This window comes from Podarcis bocagei (genome assembly GCF_964188305.1).
Source record: "Podarcis bocagei genome assembly, chromosome: 11".
Classification (NCBI taxonomy): domain Eukaryota; kingdom Metazoa; phylum Chordata; class Lepidosauria; order Squamata; family Lacertidae; genus Podarcis; species Podarcis bocagei.
The window spans coordinates 39,317,465-39,344,189 of record NC_138136.1 but is presented as its reverse complement, the minus strand read 5'-3'; the positions used below and the strand labels follow the sequence as shown (position 1 = coordinate 39,344,189).

The window sequence follows — 26,725 nt, the reverse complement described above, 5'->3', positions numbered from 1 at the left end:
ACGGTTTTATTGTATAGTTTTTGCTTTATTGCTGTAAACCGCTTTGATATATTTCTATGACCTAGCAGTAATTAATATTTTTATAACAAAATAAGATGAAAGTATGGGAGCTGGTGGGCCACTATTACCCCCCCCCACTGTACTATAGGGAGTCAAAGAAGAGAGAACTCCCAAAGGATTCCCTCAGATGTAGGCGGAGACTCTGGTGATCACCAAGTCCAGTGAAGGTGAAATTGAATGGACATGGGCAGACACACCTTGATGTCACATTGATGACTGAACTCAGAAACTCAAGTAGAAGGCTTGGGGATCCCAGTGTGAGATAGCTGTCAGGTGAAGTAATAGAAAGGGATCGTCTACCACAGGGCCATGTTGAGGCCTATCTAACTACAAGACCGGGCAAGTTTGAAGAGGAAAGCCCCAGAGTTTGTGGATGGCACCATCTTAGATATTTTTGGCTCCCGAAATGAAATATTTTCAGCCTCATGCATGCATATCTAAGAAGATATAAAATGATACAATCTGACATTCCGTATCTCACTCTTTTTTACCATTAAAGAACAGTAGCGATGGCATACCTTTTTTTCTGTAAAGGCTTGCCATAAGTTATCCTGAGACTCCCTTTGCGTCTCACTTATCCAGCGTTCGGTGGGCTGGTTCTCTTATTTTTCTTGTTTCCTCTTGGCTAAATTATATTTCTAAATCCCCCCTCTTGTGTCTTTGAGTTTTTTGTGCTTTATTCAGCTCGGCAGCCAATAAAGCTGAGCCCCATACAGATGTAGGTTTAGGCAAATTTTCTAATCTGCTTTCAGAAAGGTAAGGTGTCAGTTCCTTTCTGGTGCATTATCAAAACAATGCCTCAGTTGTGAACTGACAACATTTAGACTAGAAAAGGCAACCTGAGCTTTGAAAATAAAGAGAGGATTAAAACCAGTGGTTATTTGAGATACACCCCAGGCAACTTGGAGGTCACATTCAATCATTTAGAAGTTTCTAAGAGTCATCTTAAGATTGGATGAAATCAATAACAGAGCTGTGTATGTAGAAATTGAGATGCCTGCATCCATATTTGTGTATCTAATGGAGCATGGTGTTTTTAAAACAGATGATTTTTATTAGAAAATGGAAAAAAATGTTAATCTTAAGCCTTAAAAGATGTCCTGTCACATCTGTTATGGGTAATATGCACTCAGGTACTTTCAAGGGGAACAAGCTAAGAATATTCTTGAGCAAAATGATATGCCTTTATACATTTGAGCAGTAACTTACTTCTCTGTCCTATTTTACCACTACCTCAGGTGTGTGTGTGTGTGTGTGTGTGTGTGTGTGTGTGTGTGTGTGTGTAAAAGACCTGACATTAGTAAATCCATTCCTGCCAGTCAGGTAACATTGAGATATATATATATATTGTGGGACTGGGTGTAATTCCAGCTCCCACAATATATAGGGTGGTGTAGTAGTTAGAGCAGAGGTAACCAATATGGTGCCCTCCAAATGTTGTTAGACTCGAACTCGCAGCAGCACCTTTGACTCCCAGCAGTACCTGTGAGCACAGCCAGTTGGAAATTGACACAAGTTTGGAAAGAGACCAATTCCTCATGATAGTATTATACATTTCTTCATTCAGAAGTCTGCTCCATTTCCATATCAATCTTAATACACACACAGATATAGCACAATAAAATTCATATTTAACTACATATTTTATTTCAATATATGTATTAAGGGGAGGGGTTGAGCTGGGAAGTGTATTACAGAATTGAAGTGTGAAATCTGAAGGAGAAGTATACTGATTCACACATTAGTCTAGGAAGTGTGGACCAGGTCACCTTCACTCCAGAATTTGCGAAATCCAAATCTTCAAGCTCATCCCCATTAGCTGCCTCATTCTTTCCAGCCCTTTGGTGCTTTATGGCTGTATATTATTCTACATCTTCTAAAGGTTTATTTTGAGTTTTATGTCAGTCACCTGAAATCAACACCTCTGAGGTTTACCTTGAAAGTACCTGTGGTGGTGGTTTTTCCAGCAACCGTTTTGCGCATTATGTTACATCTCTTCCTCTTTTGAAAGAAAGAAAATAGCCTGGGGGGCAATAATAATTTCACGTACTCCTTGTATAAAGGGACTGGCAATGTTTCAAGATTTGTCAACACTGTCCCATCAGATTACTACAGAACCAAATGCTGAGGGGCTGATCAGAATCATTATTCCTTATTTGGTGCCAGCATTCATGTTGATGCCACTACTTTGTTGTCATACTTGACCCACCTTAATCCCAGCAACAAAGATCTTCCCATCAAGCTCATGTGTGTTGCACAGAACCTGGGTCCCCTCTTGGTCCCTAGGAACATAAACCACTACACCAGTGTGACATAGTGGTTAGAGTGTTTGGCTAGGACCTTAGAGAACATCTGAGTTTAGATAGGGCCATCTTAGTGGTAGTTCCCTCTGCCTAAGGAGAACCGGCCACTCACCACCACTCCTTGTAAGTTACTTAGATCTTTTTGGTTAGACAGTCTTTTGGTGAATTGTGAGATCTGTTCCTGGTGTTTGTTTTGATTGTTGATGGACTGTTCTATTATACGATATCTTTACAGTGGTGCCCCGCAAGACGGAAAACCCGCTAGACGAAAGGGTTTTCCGTTTTGGAGGTGCTTCGCAAAACGAATTTCCTATGGGCTTGCTTCGCAAGACGAAAATGTCTTGCGAGTTCCTGTGGGGTTCCCCCCCCCTTTTTCCCAAGCCGCTAAGCCGCTTATCAGCTGATCCTAAGCCACTAAGCCGCTTAACAGCTGATCCGCTAAGCCGCTCATCAGCTGATCCGCTAAACCGCTTATCAGCTGATCCGCTAAGCCCGCTAAACCGCTAATAGCGCTAATCCGCTAAGCCGCTAATGGGCTTGCTTCGCAAGATGAAAAAACCGCAAGACGAAGAGACTTGCGGAACGGATTATTTTCGTCTTGCGAGGCACCACTGTATTGTCATTGTCCCATACAGAACAATGAAATTTAAAATCTACATAAAACATTCAAAAACCCCTAAAAACTCTGAAACCCATTTTAAAATATAATTTACTATAATATATTCTTCTTTTATTTAAACGAGAAGCTTTAATTTAATTAGTCTTCTGATACTGTATCTTTAAATCCTATTCTGAGCTACCTTGGGAGCCTTTATAAAGGACTAGTTGTTAGGATACAAGATCTTAAATAAACTCTACCTCCTCTAACCCTTTATATTTTATTTATTTTTATTGCATGTCTATTCTGCCTTTCCTTGAAGGAACTCAAAGTGGCATACATGGTTCTTCCAGGTCCCCCCTTTCATCGTTACTACAACACGGTAAATTAGGCTGAGAGATGGTGACTGGCTCAAGGTCACCCAATGGCTTTCGTATGTGAATGGGAAGTCAGAGCCATGTCTTCTCAGTCCTATTCTCAGACAGCTTTCCCTACCCTATTGTTTTAGACTACAATTCCTGTCTATGACCAGTGATCAGGGAAGATGACAGTTGTAGTCAAAAATAGCTGGAAGGCACCGGGTAGGGGAAGGCTACTCTAGCCACTACGCATCACTAACTCTTGCTATACAGTGGTGCATCGCAAGACGAAAAGAATCCATTCTGTGAGTCTCTTCGTCTAGCGGTTTTTTCGTCTTGCGAAGCAAGCTCATTGACGGATTACCGCTATTAGCGGCTTATCGGCTTAGCAGATAAACGGATAAGCGGCTTAGTGGCTTAGCGGCTTAGAAAAAGGGGGGGGGAACCGCAGGAACTCGCAAGACATTTTCGTCTTGCGAAGCAAGCCCATAGGAGATTCATTTTGCGAAGCACCTCCAAAACGGAAAACTCTTTCGTCTAGCGAGTTTTCCGTCTTGCATGGCATTCGTCTTGCAGGGCACCACTGTACAGAAATATTATCTGGAACTGTTAAGGAAAGCAGAGACTCGTCCCATTGTGTCATTTATATCCCCTGATATTATTTCAGTTGTTTTAGAAGCAAATGGACTGGACTGCTAGTTTGCCTGTGTTACAAAAGCAACAACAAAGCCAAAGTCCTGTACTGTAATATACAGGGATAGTTTTAACCATTATGATAAAATTTGATAAATAAGTCCATCTTGTAATTATGATAAATTGCCCCTTCTGCTTCTTGCTCCTTAGAACTTTTGGAATTTCCTGCAAAGGAAAATGTTTCTTTCTTTTTTTCCTCTCAGAAAGGGGAGCAGTGGTCATATTAACTGCTATAGATAAATGTGGACTACTTGAAGCTTGTCCATGATAAGAAATGGAATAAGCTGTACTGCAGAAAGCTTCAAGGACAGATCATAACTGGCAGGTGTTCTCATTTATTTATTTAAAATATATCTTTTTTTTATAAATTTTTATTTGGTTTTCTGCTTTTATAAAGACAAAACACACACAAAGAAAAAACACAAAACAAAAACATGTATAAAATCAGCAAATCCCCATTTCATAACCTTGTTTCCTGACTTCCCCCCACCCCCCCTCGTGCATCCCAGTTCCCAAGATTATATCAGCAAGTTGGTGTTTCTCCTCTTAACCATCTTATTCATCTTATTGCCTCTTTTATAATAAAAATTGATTTTCCTAAGTTGGACTTAAGTTCTCTTCCATCGATTTTCATTTTGTCTTAATTAAGAATCATAATAACCAAACCTAAAAATCTTAAGAGTTTTTAAAAGTCTCCTCTTCCCTCCCTCCCATCCCCGGTTTTTGTCCCTTCCGAATAGAAATCCAAATTCGAGATTCTCAGCCTGGGTTTCTCACGTCCGAGGCTTTCAAGTCAATTTCAGTCCCTCTCCGCCTGTCTTGTTGGTAGTCCTTTATGTCAGTCGTCGAGTCTGGAAAAAGTTCTTTCACCATCAAAGTATATTCTCTTCCCACAAGGAGATTGGAAAGTAACTGCTGAAAAATTTCCACAAAGCCTGTATCTTCAAAATCAAAGTCCAAACGGAGGCCCCAGTCATATTTCTTTATTTTAAGTTCCTGTATTCCATATTGCCCCGGGACCTCCTCCTTCTTCTTCTGTGTCTTTCGCAGACTTGTGGTTGATAAGTTCCCAGCATCTCCTTGCTTGTGTTCCACAGATGTCAGCTTTTGGTTGTTGCTTCCCAAGGTTGCTTCTTCTTTTTCTTGTTGTTTAGTCTCTTCCACCTCTGTAGATATTGTTTCCGATTCAGCTGTGGATTCTTTCTCATTCAGGTCCTCAATACAAAGAGCAGAGTTGCCTGTTCCCAAGGTCATAGTCACAAGTTGTTTATTCATGGCCAAACTCTGCTCTTGTAGAGTTCCCACCAATTGAAACATCCTTTCGATTTCCATTAGCAACTTTCCTTCCACAGCCATTGTATCCATTGTAATTTCACAGAATTCCCCCTAGGGGGAATCTGGTTACTTATTAGTCTTTTCTCCAACAGTCCTTTGACAGATTATTATTACTTTGTTTCCAACAATTTTAGCTCAATTATAACTCGTCTTAGTCCAGAGGGATCTTAAATAGTGATTTTTTCACTTTAAACCGCCCGTTTGACAGCTTTGACAGCTGTCAAACTCCGCAGCTCTTACACAGGCAGAGAGGCAGGACTTTCCCGAGCCCGGGAGGGGGGGTTGTTTAAAACAAAAGGAAGGTTTCCAAAACTCCACTCTCCAGCCCAAAATTTCCTTTAGCCAAATCTTGAAAGTTAATGTCCTTTTTAACTCACCCCACCGAGGGTAGGCTCTCCAGCTTAGCTCTTATGTCGTTGCTTAGATCGTCTGCAAGGGGGGGGGGTGCGGACTTCCTTTTAGCACACCCCCCGGTCGTCTCCAATTCAGGGTAAATTTTTAAAGTCCCAATCCGTCTTACTCACGGGTGATTCTTTCAGTCCAAATTTTCAAGGAAGGAAGTCAGCGCTCTCTGGTCATGGCTCGCGGCTTCGCTCCACCGAGGTAGCGATCGACTCTCAGTGCCACGCCACCCCCGTATCCTCTCCGCAGCCTTTAAAAAGGCTCTTCGTGGATCAGGGGGGGGCGCTTAAGGCACCCGCCGAGTCTTCAGTCCGCAGGCATCCGCGCCTGCGGTTTTTAAGGGTCCCCGCGTCGCCGGCGCGGCAAAGACCCGTCCTCGGTAGAGCCGATTCCCTCCGCAGCTCGGAGGGAATCCGCCATTTCCAGATCGCGTCAACCCGGAAGTGGACTACTTGAAGCTTGTCCATGATAAGAAATGGAATAAGCTGTACTGCAGAAAGCTTCAAGGACAGATCATAACTGGCAGGTGTTCTCATTTATTTATTTAAAATATATCTATCCCTTGTTTATATGTTTGGTTTCCAACCAAACTTGCTTTTTTTGACTGGAGGGAAAGGTCAGTACAAGTGAGATTTGGACCAGGATATATGTAGCATCTGGAGACTTGGGGCACCTGAAGGACAATTGCAGAGGGATTTAGACCTAAGGATCCACAGCTATTTGGATTAATTTGATATTGCTAGAGATGTGGCTCTCCAAACAAGATTGAACAAGAAAAATTTCCGCTGTCCTAAGTCTAAGGAGTTTGGCTTTAACATATTTTGTTTGACTTATATTTTGTAATCAGTTCTGACTTAGCATGAGAGGGGCAACAAAAATGGTGAAGATCAAAATCTATGACCGAAGGTGGAAGGAGTTTGGTATGTTTACCTTGGAGAAGAGACAATTAAGAAATGACATGAGAGCCATCTTAAGACATTTGAAGGGCTATTACATAGAATGTAGAACCTGGAAGAACAGGCTGAAATTTTTAAAAGTTATTTCATCTAAATATTATGAAGAGTTTTATGACAGTATGAACTGTTGAAATATGGGATGGGCTGCCTCAGAATGCGACAAACTCTTCTTCATTACAAGCAGAAGCTAGATGACTACTTGTCAGGGATGCTGTAGTTGTGGGTTTCACATATTGGCTGGGGTTGGACTAGTTTGCCTTTGAGGTACCTCTCTGAACTCTGATTCCATAAAATACTGAAATGCTCCAGCCGGCATGGTTAGACCATAGATTTGCAACATAATTTACAGGAAGGCTGGACGATGTTCATTAAATAACACTTGCATCCACTTTAATGGCATATGAAGCAGTTTTAGATTTCTCCTCAGGGAATAGAGATCCTCAAAACACATTGCAGCTATGTTTACTAGAAATGAGGTACTTAATAATATACAGTTAGCATCAGTTGCTTCTGGTTCCTTTTTTCACTGTCCAATTCTTTCTGGCCCTGATACTTCATAGTATTTAGGCAAGTATGGATTGAATATCACCTGCTCTTTTTTAAAAGGGGTTTGAGGGGATATTACATGTGGATTTTGGCAAATAATTTCAGTGTGAATTTTTCAACAAAAAAAGGATTGAGGGAGATTTTCCATATACAAACAGAAAAGGCTTCTCCCCTTTGTCTGAAAATTAGTTCATGCTCATTACCTTTAAATATCTGTTGGGTTATATTATATGAGAAACCCTTGGGGGGTTTTCAGTGCAGTGTAAAGTGTCTTAATTTTTATCACTCTTTTTGTAGATTCTCAGTTGATATTCCCCCACCTCTTGCTGCCCTAAGGGCAAAAGGTCTGTCAGTTGAGACTGTAAATATGAAACAGAGCTCTCTCTGTGTGTGTGTTTTTATTTCCCTTTTCTGTTTGGGGCAAGCAGCCGTCTCTCCAAAGACCTGTCAGCCTTAGGTCTTGTGCCATCCATTTAAAAAAATTGACATCTGGGTTCAGTATAGATTTACTAATCTGCAACCTAGTGCATTGCTTTCTCCCCTATAATTATCTGTCTTTTGATCTTCTGCTAGTGTCATTTTGTTCCTCAAGTTTCTGTGCCCCATAATTGTTTAAAAACCATGCCTGAAGTATCATTCTGGTTGCAACGTTGTATGTCTGTCTTCTTTCTCAGAATAATTAGTTTAGTTTAGGGGACGGCAAAACTGAAAAAAGCCTGATTATTACATTTAGAGAGCATTTATTGCTCAGTATAATAGCACTCTGATTAAACAATAATTCAAGGTTGTGGTGTGTATTTAGTGATGCCCCCATCACAAAAACACATGTCTTCCTAGGGTTGCCTTTGTACAATAAATCCTGGTATAGACATAACAAACCATGGCTTATTGGATTGGTAATGAGTCATATGTAAGCACACTCTCTGCTTCCTCTGCCCCGTCCTTTCTCCCCTTGTACATCCAGCTTTCCCAGAGCCTTCCTGGTGACATTTAAATAATGTTTAAAATATTTTCATTTGGCCTACTATTCCTAATATGACTGCAGTGATTTTCATCCAAAACGGCTGAGTGAGTGAACAACTCCACCATATCTGATGCACTGCTACAACAAATACTTAAATAACTTGCCTTTCCCATATTCTGTTATTCACGTTTGTTTTTTCTTATTAGCATGATGAAATCGGTTTACAGTTCTTTTAAAAAAAGAAATGTGCTGTTCCTCGTTGCAGTGATTTGTGGTTTCCTCAGCCAAAAAGACAGGACAAAACAAGAAAGCTGTCAATAGTTCCCATTAAACATAAGAGCAGCAGCTAGTTCTAACAGCTGGAGAGGCTGTGCCTGGGGCAGCATCATTCAACATCCTGTAGAGCTAGTCTTGGCCACTAAATAAAAGAGTAAAATAGATTAAGACAAAGGATTGCTGAAAGCTGCTGGAAACCTGAATCCAGTCTTGCCAGTGAAGGAGATGTTTGTCTCTTATCTTCTCACCAGTCCTTTGTATAATCTCTTGATCTTGTGCTAGTCTGAACCAAATGATCTCAAGCCTAATTTATTTTTAGATTACTTTTCAGCTTTGGTAAATGCATTGCACTAGTTTATTAAATTTGCATTTCTTTCCTAAATTTGCATTTCTTTCCTATGATCATTCATTCAAATAATTGAGCATACAGGCCCTCAAACTGCTTTCTTCACACATTTCCTATACAGTGGTACCTTGGCTGTCGAACTTACTCCATTCCGGGAGTCCGTTTGACTGCCAGAACCGTTCAAAAACCAAGGCACGGCTTCTGATTGGCTGCAGGACCTTCCTGCACTCAGTCGGAAGCCGCAGAAGCCACGTCGGACGTTCGGCTTCCAAAGAACATTCGAAAACTAGAACACTTACTTCCAGATTTTCGGGAGCCAAAACATACGAGTACCAAGGCGTTCGAGAACCAAGGTACGACTGTATACCCTTGATAAGCATATATCTTGGGAGTAGTAGTGGTATTGGCTAAATAAATCATTTGAAATTTAAATTTGTTGTACTAACATTAGGCTCGGTTTGGGAGAGAGAGGACAGAGAAGAAGAGAGTTACAGTGAGGATGACCTGAGGTTGCTAGCCAAACTGAAGCCATGAGGACTACAGAACTAGGCTAAAGTTAGAAATATAGGAAGCTACCTTATACCAAGTCAGACAATTGGTCTGTCAAGCTTGGATTTAATCTATCCTGACTGGCAGTGGCCCTCAAAGATTTCAGGCCTAGCCCTACCTAGATATGCCAGGTGCCTTATGTATGTAAAAGCTTTGGGTCTGCATGTTTGCAAGAAAGAAAGTTTGCTTAATTCATTTTTGGCATTTATAACTTGCCTTACTGAGATAAAATCAAGGCAGCTAAAGGCCAATTCCCCATGTTCTTTTCAGGCACTTACTTGGCATTTAAACCATCTCTTCCTAGAATGAGTAGTGTTAATAACGGATGAAAGGATTTGCACAGTTCCCTAATTCACCTTCCATACATAGGGGAGTCCATCAGTGCCTTGCTCACAGAGCGTTGTAGTGTAGTCCACTTCTATGAGCTCTTAAATGCACAAACAAGCAGATGAAAAGAATATATTAATCACCTCCAGACTCTCTTTCAACATTCAGGTTGGGGTCTGCACCAAATGTTAATATACTAAGCAGTGTTAGTTGTATCACTATAAAAACTTCACCAGAAAACCAAACGTTTTGTTTGTTAGTTAGCAACTCCTATTTCCTAGTCAGTAATTCCAATTCCTGGAAGAAGAAAAACCTCACTTTGTTGCATACAATTCTGTTCACAAATATTCCACTCACACAAATCTACAAATAGTTATGTCAAGAATTTAAAAAAAACAAACAAAAACCCTGTGTTTGAAGTGGCTGGTAGGTTTTCAGCTTTAGTGAGTACTGTTTCTGGGATGTTCCAAAAACTGAAGGTATAGCCTCTTAAAAATAGATAAATTGCTTTTGATATGTTTTCATCAAATTTCACATAGCAGGGTAGGGGTTTCAGGAATCATTTTGGTTCCTGATTTGGGACCATAACTGCACTTTTAAGGAGTTTCACCAACAATTTCATGAATGGGGTTCTGTATTTATCTACATGAATACACTAAATTGTTAAATATGAATATTCAAGTTTGTTAAAGATGAATCAGAAACCCAAATTTGAACAAAATCAATCTTCAAATAAATAATGGTAGACCTTAAACACATTTTTATTAGATTATTGGTATTCAGTTCTTTATATAACAGGACTATGTTTACAATTATAACCTGAGAAAATTATTTTAGATAATGGTGTTGTTTTTGGCAGTGCCTTGCTGCAAAATATGTAAAAACAAAACTAACACAGAACACAGTAAAAAGTGGATCCAAACCCTATGTTTTTGCAACCTATCATATTTTTTATACTATACAATGGGGCATAAAACTTCAATATTATAAAGTGGAATACATAAGCACCAGTTTGTAAACTCAGCTAAAACCCAAAAAGAACATGGATAGCATACTACTTTCCATGTAATCACTATTCCAACTCGAATAAATGTCAGAAGCAAAGAATATTCTGTAGAGTTGCAGAGATACAACATAACAAGGATAGATTAACAAAGTTGGCCCAAAAGTCCATTTTTTCTAATGCTCATCCTTTATGTATGACAGTACTACATTGGCATAGGATAAAAGGGGAATAGACCATTGTGGTTCACTTGAAGCTCTGGAAAGCTAATATTATCTGTTATGTAGCAGGCATTGGATAGGAATTCTGAGAAACCAAAAATAATAATAAATTCAGTTTTGAAACAGTAGTTAAAATCAGTGCATTTTTGAAATGTTCTGTCTGCCATCTTGATTCAAAATGGCGTTCAGTTGTACCCAAACTTAGATGAAAAACTGCTCCTTGAACTCAGGAACTATCATGCAGCATTTGGTTAACAGATATCCAAATGCATAGCAAAAACAAGCAAGCAAACCTTTCCAAAACAGATGCATGTCCTGTGCAGTGGCAGCGAGTTCAGACCATGCTTTCAGGACTTCCCATCCCCTACTCCCCCACCATAGTCCTAGACTTCACCACCAGGGACAGTCATAAAGGGCTGGTGGGGAGGCAAAGGCAACCTCAATACAAAACACATAGAAAATGCATTGAGCTAAATCCAGAATTAGTCATGCTTAGAGTAGACTCTTTGGAATCAATGGACCTACTAATCTAAGCATAATTAAGTCTCGATTAAACCCTTTGCTGCATGATGTACACCTGTTGTTCACATCTGAGACATTTTGTTGCCTGAAGTGAAGGACGATTTGCTTTGCCTTTCCACATATTAACACCTCAGATTGTTAGTACCGTATTTTTCATTCCATAAGACGCACCAGACCATAAGGTGCACCTAGTTTTGGGAGGAGGAAAACAAGAAAAAAAATATTCTGAATCCCAGAAGCCAGAACATCAAGAGAGATCTGGCTTCTGGGATAGCCTCTGGCTGTTCTGGCTTCTGGGATAGCTGCGCCAAGCCTCTTCAGGGCTGCAGGATGAAGCACGGCTAAGGCAGAAGCCAGGAGAGGCGCTTGGCTGAAGGGGCGCTGCACAACTCTCCTTCTCCTGTGAAGGAGAGGTGCTGCGCAGAGAGGGAGAGCTGCGCAGCGCCCCTTCAGCCAAGCGGGAGGAGGACCAGAAGGAGCCCCTTCTGTTCCTCCTCCGGCTTCGCAGGACAGGCACGTCGCTGAAGGGGCACTGCGCAGCTCTCCCTCTCTGCGCAGCACCATTCGTTCCATAAGAAGACGCACTCATATTTCCCCTTACTTTTTTGGAGGAAAAAAAGTGTGTCTTATGGAGAGAGAAATACGGTAGTTTGCATGAACTCCAGTGTACTGCCAGGACCTATTTTAATCTTAACATATATGTGTCTTGTTCTGGTCAGGCGACACTGAAATTGTATTTTTCACAAATTGCATTTTTTATTTTTTGATTATCAATTTTGTGTAGGATTTAACTAATGAGTCTGCTTGTGCAATGGGGTTTTACCCCCCACCCCAAAATTGGCTCATGGGAAGGGTAGGAGAATCCCCAGAACAGTGTGCAGGGGAAGATAGTGGGGGGTTGTTCTATCTAGGTAGACAAAATGCTAGCCCTGATGGAACAATCACCTTAGAACGATGCTGAATTCTTTCATTAAAGGGGAATATATTATTGGGAACCACCCTGAGATCTTGTGATGCACAGTAGTATATAAATAAAATAAATAAACAAACAAGCAATATTATTCCAAATCCAAGTACAAAGTACTATTCTCAAATCTATTCCCATTTCTTCTGTGACATGAAAAGCTGGTATAGAGTGATATATAGTGTTAGCCTACTCAGAGTAGACCATAATTCACCACCCCTTTGACTTCAAATCGTTTTTAATCTGCCAAACTAAAACAGCAATTGTGTACTCACTTAGTGTACAAAACTCCTTGAACTAAATTGGTTTTATTTCTGACTAGACATGCAGTCAGTCAGTTTTCTCAGCAAATTGTGTTTTCTAATGAGTTCTTATGTCAAATAGCTAACCAGACAGTATTCAGCACTAGAGGTGATTTATGTAGTCTTATTTCTCTCTCTTCCCTGGTGATGGCATCATAGTCATCCTTGGCTCAGTGCATGTTTTCCTTGGTTTCTAAATGCAGATGACAAAGCTGCCCCAAACAGCATTGTTGCAGAATATCTGGAAGAAAAAAAGAAATATGAACAACTGAAACAGCAGCAGCCGAAGAAGGGACCTTCCCGTGAAGTTCAGGTAAATAATCGAAGATGATGAAACCAGCATGATGTTTTTAAAACTAATTCAGTTACCCTTTCATTATCTGAGGCAGTGTGTCTCTCAGTACTATCCACTAGGAATCTGGTTAGCCACTGTGAGAACAGGATGCTGGCCCAGTGGACCTTTGGCTTCATCCAGCAGGACTTCCCTTCTGTTCTCAAAGTTTCTCTTTAGTTTTGTTAATGTTGAATTGTGGTCTGAAAACTTAGCTCACCGTATTTTTCGCACCATAGGACGCACCGGACAATAGGACGCACTTTGGTTTAGAGGGGGGAGAACAAGAAAAAAAAATTCTCCCCCTCTCTGCCCAGCGCCCCTTCAGTGAAGCGGCAGGAGGCGCTGCACAGAGAGGGGGAGAACTTTCCCCCTCTTGTTTTCCCACTCTAAAACAAGGTTCAGGCGGCTACCTTGGAAGCCTGGAGAGCGAGAGGGGTTGGTGTGCACTGATCCCTCTCGCTCTCCAGGCTTCAGGCTCCTTTCGACCTGCTCTTTGGGGCTGGCGGGGGGAAGCCCACCACCAGCCCCAAAGAGCAGGTCAGGGAGCAGCGGAAAGGCGCAGCGGAGAGGCTCCTGCCATAGCCGCACGTCACCTCTTCTTTAGCCCCGCGCGCGCTCTCCCGGCTGGGGAGGTGACACGCGGCTATAGAGGCTCCTGCCATAGCCGCGCGTCACCTCTCCAGCCCGGAGAGGGTCGCGGGGGGCTGCTTTAGCCCCGCGCGCGCTCTCCCGGCTGGAGAGGTGACGCGCGGCTATGGCAGGAGCCTCTATAGCCGCGCGTCACCTCTGCAGCCGTGAGAGGGTCGCGGGGCTATGGCATCTTCGCTCCATAGGACGCACACACATTTCCCCTTCATTTTTGAAGGGGAAAAAGTGTGTCCTATAGAGCGAAAAATACGGTAATTTTACAATCTTCCAATAAATCAGTAGCCTTCAAATGGTTTGGGGGTGGAAAGCTGGGATTCTGTTCAGTCCCGTATAGAAGTTCTACAGCTGTGTAGAGCAACACTGAGAGCTTTCTCAACTTTAGGAATTCAGAGCTTACAGGTGAGCAATCTGTCTTAAGGCCAAGTAAGCTTCCCCCTCGATCACCCTTTCTCAGCCTTGGGTTCCTAGATGTTGTTTCACTACCAGTGTGCATCTAAACCACTGAGAATGGTGCTTATCTGTTTTTATTTAATAAATTAATATGACATATATAACCTAATTTAAGGAAATTTTTTACATTATGAGAATCGAATGGTTCAAATTAAAACACACCAGATCACAATAAAATTAAATTGCTTCAGCCAGCAATAATATTAAAGCAGTACTCAGTCCATTAAGATCAGAAATCACAAAATAAAGCAGCACTGCAATAAAAGCAACCTAACTAAAACACTTAAAATGATGGAAAGACAGAGCTAAACAATTAAGTCTTTGATGCTGCTGATGATGGTAGCATATATTTTGTTAAATTTATTTGTAACTTACCAACGGGTGCATAATGGATGCAGTTATAAAGTACTGCAGAAATCTGATTTGCACAGACATTTGCAGGATGATGAGCTGCTCCACTCCGTTCAATGGGAATGAGAAACATTTTCTGGCACAGAAGATAAGGCAGCTCTGCTTGCACAAAGATCTGCATTCCCATTGGAGTACTGGCAGGTTCACTGAAGCCTCATGGGGCACATGAAATTGAAGTGAGGCAGATGAGTGGGCATACTTAGTTTGTCTTACAAAAACTAGATATAGCTTGTTAGTAGTTCATTACATACGTACGTAAATACTGCACACACAGTGCATTTGCTCAGCTGATTTCACAGTGCAAGTCATCACACCAACTGGATGCTCGCTCACGTCAAGTGTTAGTGTTATTAGGACTTAAAGGTGTGGTGAACTGAGCAAGTTTTGCAGCAGTCTTGTTTTAATTCCAGACGCTGGCATTGCTGGACAGATTCAAATCAAAACTGAACCAAGCAATAGCGGAGACTCCAGAAAATGAAGTGTCTGAACCCGAAGTGGAGGATGATGAAGGATGGTAAGAAACTTTTTTGACTTGAAATGTTTGCTTAGGCGCAGCCTTTCTCAACCTGTGGGTCCCCAGATGTTGTTGAACTACAACTGCCATCACCCCTAGCTAGCAAGGCCAGAGCTCAGGGATGATGGGAGTTGTAGTCCAACAACATCTGGGGACCCACTGGTTGAGAACCGCTGGCTTAGGGGAAAATGTAATCAAATTGGCTACTCTAATACTAGTGGGTCTCCAGGGTCTCAAACAGAGGATTTTTTAAAAAAAATATTTTTTACTATTATTCAACTTATACACCACCGTATACCCAGAGGTCTTGAAGCAGTTCACCACAAGAATTTCAAATCACCCGCTAACTATAGATGCCAGGGATTGAACTGGAATCTACATGTGCTTGATTGCTGAACTATGATCCCCCTCCCCTTACTGTTTGAAGTGGGTTTTCAGTTCTGCCATGGAGACAAGCTGTTCTTCCAATTCCAGTGTCACAGCAAATTCTGGTTAGCTTGAACCAGGAATTGAGGAAGGGAATTTACATGTACAAACAAGGTAAAGAGTACATTGCCTCGGTAATGGATTGGATGAGAGCCAATAAACTGAAGCTCAAGCCAGATAAGACAGAGGCACTGTTAGTGGGTGGTTCCCTAGGCTAGATGGGTGGAAGATTTCCTGCTCTTGAGGGGGTTGTACTCCCTCTTAGAGGAGCACGTACATAGCTTGGGGGGTGTTCCACAGAGTGCCTTCTGCCAGCTTTGGTGGGTGGTCCAGATATGCCCCTATCTGGACAGGGATAGCCTAACTTCTGTGGCCTGTATCCTGGTAACCTCTAGGTTGAAGATGGTTCAGAAACTTCAGCTGCTGTAAATTGCAACGACCAGGCAAAAACATTCCTGTTTACCAAGGCCTATTGGCTATTAAATAGACTATGATTGTGAAAGTGTGGGGAAGATGACTGTTATTATGCTTATGTTACCATTAGGCTTTCTGTCAGTATGCTTTTTACTATGTTTTATTATGTTTTATCATTGATGTTTTGTAATGTGCTTTTAATGTACACTGCCTTGAGATCTTTTGATAAATGGTGGTATATAATAATAATAATAATAATAATAATAATAATAATAATAATACAGTCACAACTGTGATGATCAAACTGAGTTGGTGTTACATGTGAACCAAGCAAGAGAGCTGTTCCTACCATTGGAAAGTCATGACTCCTTGTTTCATAAAAGCTAAAATTACAAGACTGAGTATATAACTAATAACTTATTCCTCATCATAATGTACTGTAACATTCAAAATGTCTGTTTGCTAGTTTAATAGGCTGCAATTTGTGCTAACAAGATTCCCCCCAGTCCTATTTAAAAGTCAAAAGAAAATAGTGCTAAATATTTATTGGAAGATGAAACATGTAGGTGATGCTGGAGACATAAGGCCTTGAGCTGACACATTAAGAATAACAAGTCTTGCTTCTCCCTACACTTCATGTGTAAAGGACACAGACTTCCTCCAAGTTCTAAAAGTGTTGCTTGCCAAAGGATGCCTACATTTGTTGCTGGCAAGCAGGGGAAATGAGAAAACTTAATGTAAATAGGTATGGAACTAGATGTTCCGAGCAACTTATGCTAAATGCTTGAGTTATAGCATATTTTTGAGATGGCAGTAAGGAGGAGAGGCCTTTGGATAAACTGCTTGCAGCTACTGTAGAAATCTTCACTGTGTTTGCGTTTTCTGCTCTTAAGGATCCTGGGTCATATAGCAGACTTAATCTCATGTTCTGCATTTATTTTGTGATGATGATGATGAAGGAAGGAAGGGGAAATCACCTAGTTGCTTGTTGCTGAACCAACTTTTTTTTTTTTAATTGTACAATCAAATTTGATCTGCAGTGATCTCCAGTTTTTAATATCCTTTTTTTACAAACAAGGTTTTCAAATGCTTAAAATGAAAGTAACAAGCAGGAAATTTGAGGGAAGGGGAAATTTCATCAGCAGTCATTAGATGAACAGATAATGTTTGCACACCTATACTGCATTTGAACCGCGGGTCTTTTGTTCTTCCCTTTTAAAGTTCTGCCATTCACTATACACGTCACTTGTTAAACTACAGGTGCTGAAGGCAGACTTTGTTTCCTCAGTAAAACACATGGCTGCTGCTGTTTCTTCTGGAGATACCTAGAACAGCAGCATGGCTAGTTAGCTAAACTTTTAACAGTTAGAATTACAATCCTGAGTTATAAACTATTCTGGAAACAGAAATAGTATTTTCTTTCTTGGACATTCTGCCTTAGTTATAAAGTTGTATCTTCAGGTTGGGCCAGGGCAGTTAATATGTAAAGACCATAGTTATTTTTCAGGAATATAACCCTAGAACATTTGTAATATTTTAGGACCTCTTCATATGATACTTGGACACCAGGAATTCAGTGTTGATTTCCAGTTCTATTTTTCTAGAAAAAGAGGGGCCAGAACTCACCATGAATGCCTCCCTTGTTCTCATTTAATAGCAATGGCACCTACCTGAGAGCGAGTTCTGGCTGGAAAAAAGCTCTGTTGGTTTCCATGGTGTAGTGTGGATTTAATGATGCATAACTTCTCTGGATCAGTTGCCATACATCTTCCTCTAGACTAGAAGACCCACATGTTCCCTCTGTGCTTGCTGTCTTCTCCCATCAGATGAAAGTTTTGAAGTTAGATTTTGAGGGTTCCTAACACACACGTCTCCACTCACGTACAGCAATTCCTTCTTTTTGTCCAAACCAGGAAACTAATTGTTTAGGCATATCTTGGAAACCAAGATCAACTATGATATCCTATCCTGGTTTGCAGGTCAAGCACATTCATAGTTTTGGCAGGCCAGGAAGGGAAGGGATTCAGAGGGGTAGGATGGACGAAAGACTTGAGGATTGTTGTTAAACTGCAGGCTCATTCGTGTAGCACCAAATCAGGGATAGCCTGTATCAGCCCACAGCCAGACATAAACCACAACAATAATATATATAAATTGCAACAGCAGAAACCATTCTTCAGCTTCATGCTTGACTACTTTGGAGTGGGCGGCTTGTAGATTTTGACATTCAGAATCTCAATAACCTTAAGACTATAAAAAGTGCAAAGAATCTCATGGTTGGGGGATTAGTTTGGAGGACAAAGAATATTTTTGGACTTGGACCCTTCTCCCCCGCCCCACCCTTTTCAGTGCCTGTAAGTAGATTGGGTGGCTGGATCCAATTGTGGCAACTTTGAAGGAATTTTTAGTGCTGACTTCCAACCCACCCCTCAAGCAGTGTGCTTGAGATGATTTATTATAAATATTGTGTGAGTGTGCATGCATGTGGGATATGCATAAATTATATGATTCCTAGACCATTTTATAGGTTACGGTTGCTGCTTTTATGGAAAGTGAAAGCCAGCCAGTATGCCCTGCACCACTGTCAGGGTGTGTTATCTGAAGTAAAATGATTGCCTGTAAGACATTCTTATGTGTCCACATGAGTGGCCACACATTGAGGTATAATTTTCATTTTCTGTCAAGATAGAAGCCATTACCAATTTGTTATATTTTCTTTTATTTGGCAATCTCTCCCCTCTCTGCATTTTTGGCTGAATTGCCCTGTTGGCATGGAACACAGTAGACGTTTGGGTACTTTTCAGAAGTATTTTACTTCTCTGTGCAAAAACATTTTTAAAAAATTACAACTCTACTGTAAACAGTGTGTGTATGGTGCTTGATAATTACAACCAGACTTTACTGTTTTACAAGGCATTTGGGGAAGTGTTGTTAAAAGATCTAAGGCATGGTTGATAGTATGGAGTTTTGTTCTAAAGTTCAGAAACTCTTGTTGGGACATATCTCTGTCGTCTGAAGCTCAGCAGCAGCTCAGCAGCGATCCTTCTCTTCCCTCCACAAACCCGGGATGTAGAACGTAAAGTGCATATAAAGCGCAGGTCGTAAACGCTGACGGGGCATTTGCAGGGCTCTTGATGGAGCCTCGTGCAAAACTTCGCAGACCCCTTCCGCAGGACAAACCTAGTTTTGGCATGGAAATCACGGTTGCCGCTTTTACTCATCTTTTCTTGGCAGCTGCTGAAGTTGAGGTGTTCAGTGCTGATAAATTTGACACCAACTATTTTCATGACCATTATTAACGAGGTGTTTTTGACTTGCCTTTGGATTTTTCTTTCAAAGCTTCCATCTTTTTTCTTTTCTTTTCTTTTCTTAACGTGTCCCAGGGGATAAAGTAAGGACAGTCGCTCAGTTTCCCAAAGAGCTTCCAATGGGGGTGCCCACAAGATTCAGTTTCATTGGCTCCTGAACAGCGTGTTTCATTAGTTTGATGAATAAATGCAGATCGAAAAGCATTGCAGGCTCACATATGTTTCATAGGTAGTGGTGGTGATGGCAGATGTGCATAAATGCCGAGACAGAGAGAGTGCAAGAGCAAACGCCTGCCTTTCAATTCGCCATTCTTTTTAGCCCAACCACTTGGAAGGATGAGACTCATTTATTTCTTCACAAGAAAAGCTTTCTATGATTTCTGAAACCCTCTGCCTTGGCATAGTCATGCATGTATCCATACGCCAACCCTCTGAATTCTGTCCAACCCAGGATGGTTGAATTTATGCAGCTAGAGTCTGGCTCAGTGTTCAGAGCCCCTCATTGAGTTCTGTAGAACAAAGCAAGCAGGATGGAATCCAAGATGCATTTGTCCTAGTCTTCGTCCCAGATACTGGAGTCACCATGCACAGAAGCACAGATTTAGCCTCCATCCCAAGCACACATTACTGGATTCTACCCATTCATATTGGGTAAAGTACTATACAGTGGTACCTCGGGTTAACATACGCTTCAGATTAGATACGATTCAGGTTACAGACTCCACTAACCCAGAAATAGTACCTCGGGTTAAGAACTTTGCTTCAGGATGAGAACAGAAATTGTGCTCCAGCAGCGCAGCAGCAGCGGGAGGCCCCATTAGCTAAAGTGCTACCTCAGGTTAACAGTTTCAGGTTAAGAACGGACCTCCGGAACGAATTAAGTACTTAACCCGAGGTACCACTGTACTGCACTTAGGGACGGTGTTACAATCCATCATCCTTGCTATCAAGTGACTCTGCCTCCATCACTAGGGATGTCACATCTATCAAAAGACTTAAAGAAAAATGTTTATTTCCCTATTGTTTGGACTTACAGCCCGCCCTTCAACAAATGGTCCCAGTTTGGGTTATAGAAAGATCACAGTTAAATTAAGTACAATGTACGATAGGGTTACTAAAATAAAATTAAAAATCACAAAACAACCATTATTAGAGTAATAGAAGAGGAGAGCAGTAATGCACAGCAGTTCAGAAGGAGGAAAGATATCAATTCAAACAAAAGCTTAGGTAAAGAAGTTCATCTTGATGATGCCAGCTGCCCCTCAGAGGGGAGGTACCGTATTTTTCGCTCTATTGGACGCAGTTTTTCCTCTCCAAAAATTGAGGGGAAATGTGTGTGTGTCCTATAGAGCGAATGTAGGCTTGTGCCATAGCCGCGCGCAACCCCTCCGGCAGGGAGAGGCTGCACGGGGCTATGGCTTCTTTAGCCCTGCGCAGCGTCTCCCGGCAAGGAGAGGCTGCACGGGGCTAAAGGGGAAGCCAAAACAGCGAGCGGGATGGATCCCGCTCGCTGCCTTGCCTTCTTCCATAGCTGCGCGCAACCCCTCGGGCAAGGAGAGGCTGCACGGGGCTATGGATTCTTTAGCCTCACGCAGCCTCTCCCAGGAGGTAGAGGCTGCGCGGGGCTAAAGGGGAAGGCAAAACAGCGAGCGGGATCTATCCCACTCGCTGCCTTGCCTTCTTCCATAGCTGCGCGCAACCCCTCCGCAAGGAGAGGCTGCACGGGGCTATGGCTTCTTTAGCCCCACGCAGCCTCTCCCGGCAAGGAGAGGCTGCACGGGGGTAAAGGGGAAGCCAAAACAGCGAGCGGGATCCATCCCGCTCGCTGCCTTGCCTTCTTCCATAGCTGCGCACAACCCCTCTGGCAGGGAGAGGTTGTGTGCAGCCTGTACGCTGCTCTTTGGGGCTGGGGGGGGAATATTCTTTTTCTTGATTTCCCCCCCTAAAAACTGGGTGCGCCCTATGGTCCGGTGCGCCCTATGGTGCGAAAAATATGATAATCCCATAACATGGAGGCCACTACAGAGAAGACTCTGTCATATGTCACCACCACTCAAACCATTGTGTCTCTCCTCTACTCCCATATCTCTCTCATTCTCCACACAAACACACCACTAGTCATAATGACAGCTGTGGTTCCTGCATTGCAAGGGGTCGGACTAGATTGGGGTTGGGTCCCTTCGAACGCTACAGTTCTATGATCTCACTGGTAGCGTGTTACTAACAGTGTTGCATACGTTTAGCCTAGATGAATAAATAGAAAGAAACTGGAAATTCTAATGACACCTAGAGTATAAAAATTCAGACACAGCAAACTCCAGACGAGAGACAAAAAACTTAACAGTGATTATCTATGTAGGCATAGGGTGAAAAATCTAGTTCTGCAAACGACACATGGAAAATAATGTCTCGTAATGTGCATTGAACAAAAACACGCTACTCTTTCCACCTAGGATCCATTGCATAAGGAGGACTGAGAGTTTCCTAAGGTGTTTCAATACATCCTTCTTGCCTTCTTGTAAAGAAATATATATATATAATGCACCCCGTTTGTGAATATCGGCTTTCCTTCTTTCTCCATTTTGAGGAGAGAGTACAGCTTTCATCCAGCACAGTCTTGCCCCAATTTGACAATTTAATGCAATGGATTTAGTTCTTGTCTGCTAGGTGGTTAAATATTTTTGACGATGGGGCTTAATTTTCTGTTTAAATCCAGATTAAGTTGGTTTGGGTGACTGTTATATAAACATATTCCACTCTGGAAGTGATTACTCCAGCCATTTCAAAAGCATGCACAACCTGAGTTAATATTTGAAGCAAGATAGTTAAATGCATTCCCTGGCTGGTCTTCGAGTTTGTAGCATCAGGCTGTTCAATGTCTGCATTCCAAACTTAGATGTGCTTGAGTTTTGAATGCTTCCTAAAGCATTTACATGCTAAGGACCTTTCTTCTGGCTTGAATAAAAATTTCCAAGGGCTCATAAATGTTATAATAATTACAAGTTAAACTTTGTATGAAAAGTCAGATTAAGAATTTATTTCCAGCTCTGACAAAATCTTGGAGATGGGGTGACAACCTAAGATCTTAATTCCCCACTAAGGCATCAAAACATGAGTCATAAACAGTGCAACAAAATAGATGGCTCCATTACATGAGCAAATAATAAAACAGACCCCATGCATACTGAGCTGAATTCCTTGGAAGAACAGGACATAAGCATAACAAGTTACAATGAGTCATAGGATACCAAGAATTTATCACAAGCATGCAAGCATTTGGGTCCTTGAGAGTTTGGTAGCCCAAAGAGATGTCTTCACCCTGTCACCCAACAGTAAGAAGAAGACCCTTTATTATACGGTTCAAAAATGCAATTGGCTTGGGTCACTGTTGTGACCAACTGAGGTCCCAACAGTTTTTGCATATTTTGTCTTTTCCTTAGTCCAGACATGGAGAACCAGCAGCCCTCCAGATGCTGTTAGATTCCAAATCTCCTCAGCCCCTGCTCAGGGGCCGGTGGGAGTCATAGTCCAACAACATATGGAGGGCTACAAGTTCTCCATTCCAATTTTAATCCTCTTGTGGCTAGTTGGCTGAGCAGCAACCTATGGATGATACCAGAAGGACATACCTTCCAACTTTTTCCAACACAAAACTGGGATGCACATCTTCCAGGACGCTCTCAGGTGAGTTACTTGACCTGCACCTCACTCTTGCCCTGAAAAAGTGCTTTTAGGAGGCGAGATCTCATGCAGCCCTGAAAAAGTGCTTTTTCGGGACAAGAGCACAGCGTGAGAGGGTGCAAGGTCATGGCACACAAAATGGCTGCCAAGATCTTGCACAGGAAAATTGGATGTCCTGGGCCCAGTTTGACCCCCTCTATGGGACCCTGTAAGTTACCTCTTTGCCCTTTTATCAGCTCATGTGGAACCAACATGGATAGCTAGCCCTGACGAATACTTGAGGTTCCCTGCAGTCATTTAATTTTATCCTGATTCTAATTTTTTAGCTATATTTTAATCAATTGTTCGATTGTATTTTAATGTATTTGATGTTAGTCACCCTGAGCCCATTCTTGGCTGAGGAGGGCTGGGTATAAATAAAAATTTACCTACTTAACTTTTTCTGGGGTCCTTGGAAGGTGTGAAATGTTGGGGCTGGGGCCTAATGGTTCTGTTCAACTGGATTATGCCGTAGCATTATCTAAATTTGAGGATAATGGTGCTGACCTTCCTCATAGAGTGGTTGTAAGGTTTGATGGAATGATCTATGGAAATCCCAATGCACTCTCAAAAGGCCCTAGGTAATTGCTAATAACTTGGACCAGATTCAAGCGAGTCTGAGGGAGCCAGCACATTGAGTCCCACTAGTGCAATGTGTCTTTCCCACATCTTCTCTCTTGCCCTTCACAAATTGGTTGCGGGGGGGCGGGGAGCGGGTCTGAAGAACCGCCAGAACAGCATGCAGTGGGCAAGCAGATGGAGCAATCAGAATGCAAGGCTCCCTTTTGCCCTTGCATTTACCTTAAAGCTACACTTCACCATAGCAAGAGATCTGTAATGGTGAACAAACTGTCCCTCGGGCACCTTGACCTCACATTTTATCATTAAGGAAAATTTCACCGTCTCTTGAGACACTTCAAGGTTCCTTGGAACATCATTTTTGCAACATGCTTATCTGTAGAACAGGGTTGACTCTGATTTCTGTATTTTAGCCTGGCCATTTTTCCAGTCTAGGCAATTGGTGTTTCTTAGAGAGTATAGAGTAAGAGGCAAAGCTAGGTATAAATCAAACTGCTCTGCCAGTAATTTTTCTACAAAGTTACATTTCTATGTGCACACATTAGTGATTGATGAAACTGATTAATACACTTTATTTGAATTTCATCATGGATAAAAATCTAACCATTATTTACTAGTATAATTAAGCTTTTCTCTCCCCCCCCCCTTCCTCTTCTTTCCTATAGACTAAACATAGCCAGTTCCTTCGTCCTTGCCTCATAAGTCTGGCATTCAATTTTTTTTGCCTTCTTAGTTGCTTTCTGAACATTTTTCCAGTTTGTCAATCATCCACTAAAAGCACTATTCCTAAAGCCTGGACTTGCTGATAAGTCAGAACAGTCTAACTACTTCATTTATATTTATTATTATGTTGCTCTGTCCAGGCATGATTTTCATTATTATTTGGTTGATTTAAATTATTTTTTATACCACCCTTCATCATATCAGATGTCTGGGTCATGTACAGCATAAAACAAATAAAAACGTGTGTTAAAACAAGAAAACAGCAAGTAAGACTAACTCTTCCTCAGTTAAATTAATAACATACATTAAAATGCCTCAGCTAAATAAAAATTTTTTTCTGACACCTAAATGATAGTAGGCATTCTGTTGGAGAGGTCATTCCATAACTCAGACACCACTGGCAAGGAAGTCCTTTTAGATCAGTAGTCTTCAGACTTTTCAGACTTGGGACCCACCTTTAGCCCAAACATGCATTGCAGCCCAGTAGTGCGTCTCAGCCCATTTGCTGGAGACCAATGTTTAGATGATTTTTCTATCTCTGATGGAAGAGGTGCATGGAGAAGGGCCTCAGGAGAAAATCTTGAAGAGCAGGCAGAGTAAAACCTTCCAATAGAGGTTCAACCTAGGGGTTCCCTCTACGTCACCTTATATAAAAGATTGATAAAATGGCAATCTATAGACAGGGAAACATGCAGTGTTTTATCTGCGGAATAACCAGTGTTATTCACATTTTTTAAAAGGCCAAATAGATGATGATTTCCCAAGTCCACCTAATGCATTCATATCTGAAGTGAGATTTGAACCTAGGTCTTTATGTCCAAATATATTTTATCAAAGAGCTCAAATTGGATTTGAACACGATTTTTGTACAGTATGTCATACCATTTACTGAAAGTATTCTGATAAATAATAAGTAGCTGATAAGCTTCACTAGTGTAGTCATTTTTTTCTAATTAACTCCCCCCTTTGCATGTTCTGAACTCAAGTTGATTAAAAGTATGCATTAAGCAACTTTCTTAATCACATTTGTGCACAGTGGTCAAAGTCTTGATTGATTAATTCCTGTCGGGGGGGGGGGGCTCAGGGCATGTTGCATAATGTCCAATAGCTTCTTCTGCCAGAGTTGTGATTTTTACTGTTGAGAAGTTTCATGTTTCAGAAGAAATGATATTTCTCTTACATATTTTTGTGTGTGTGTTTGTTTGAGCAGGCATCTGACCATTTGGGTTCTGCTTAGCACATGCAAAGATGAAACCCCATTGAGATAACTTAGAGACGTGTAGCAGTTTGTGAACAAACTAGAAATCTTAATGCTTTTGAAGTAATCATTGGCTTTATACCTCAAGATGAACTTCCTAGCTGTGTGCAGAAATGGTCAGAGTGGGATTGTGGGGAAATAAGCAGTTATTGTTGTTGTTTTACATAGGCACCTGCACCTGCATATTTCAGAGTGTTAATTGTGCAGACCTAGGATGAGGAATCCATGGTGTTGCTGAACTACAGCTCCCATCATTACTAACCATTAAGTCATGCTGGTTGGGGCTGATGAGAGTTGAAGACCAACAGCATGTGGAGGGCCAGAGGTTCCCCCCCTCCAGGTGTTGACTGCACAGCCCATGCCATAGCTGCACCAGTTCCTATCAGCCATATTACCCCATAGAGGACTTCCACTTACTGGGTCACTGCTATGATGCTTCCAGTCCCCACTGAGTGGCTAGAAAATACCTCTAGGAGAAAAACAATTACCAAGTATTTCTCCTGTTTCTTCCATGGGGAGTAGATGGGGCTAGAAAAAAACGCAGTGCTTGTCAGATTGCACCCTCAAGGTACAACATGCATTTGTGCCAGGTCACTTCTGTGATGCCCAAGAAATGTGACTCAATCCCTATGTGGTTATATACGTGTTCTCTAGGAAATCCTTTGGGAAATCATTTCAAACGTTAGGCCCCAGCATCACGTATGGAGGCACCTCCATGCCCAGACATCTAGGATTTTTCCAGCCCAGACATAAACGCCAGAGCTGACTACACTAGATAAAATTTTGATTGAATGACTTGGTCTCTCTTCATAATTGTCTGTTTGAGAAGAGGCTTTCAGTCATTCCTCTTATACTTCTGGTACCATTTAGGGTTTTTTTCCATCTACTCTGATCTTTACTTACTGTGTAAAACGTGCTCTGAGGTCTGGGGTCAGTGGAATATCTTAGGAATGTGAGCCGCAACTAGGATTGTAGACTAATTGAATTATTGATCTGATCTAGTAAGGAGGTTCCTGTATCTTATAAGACCCGCTTTGTAACATTGTGTGCATCATTGTGCTGTCTGGGATGACATCTGGCCTTCACATTATCATGTCTCCTATCCGTTTGCAGTACTGGTATGTTCTCTTTTTGAAACACTTGGTCAATCTTCTTTTATCAAAACATTTGAAGTATGTTTCTTCAGCAGTTTTGGGAAATGTTTTAAATACAGT

The 26,725-nt window shown here is 41.6% G+C and overlaps 1 protein-coding gene across 3 annotated transcripts in view; it reads left to right on the top strand.

Moving 5' to 3' along the window:
* CWC27 (CWC27 spliceosome associated cyclophilin) overlaps window positions 1-26,725 on the top strand; it is a 115,589-nt gene that overhangs the window by 76,192 nt on the left and 12,672 nt on the right. For all 3 annotated transcript variants that reach the window (XR_014012877.1, XM_081212988.1, XM_081212989.1), the window contains 2 exons: window positions 12,930-13,039; window positions 14,980-15,083. Coding sequence is in view for 2 of the 3 variants with exons in the window: in XM_081212988.1 (XP_081069114.1) it covers window positions 12,930-13,039; window positions 14,980-15,083 (214 nt within the window). In the remaining variant the exon portion in view is untranslated. The remainder of the gene's footprint in view (window positions 1-12,929; window positions 13,040-14,979; window positions 15,084-26,725) is intronic.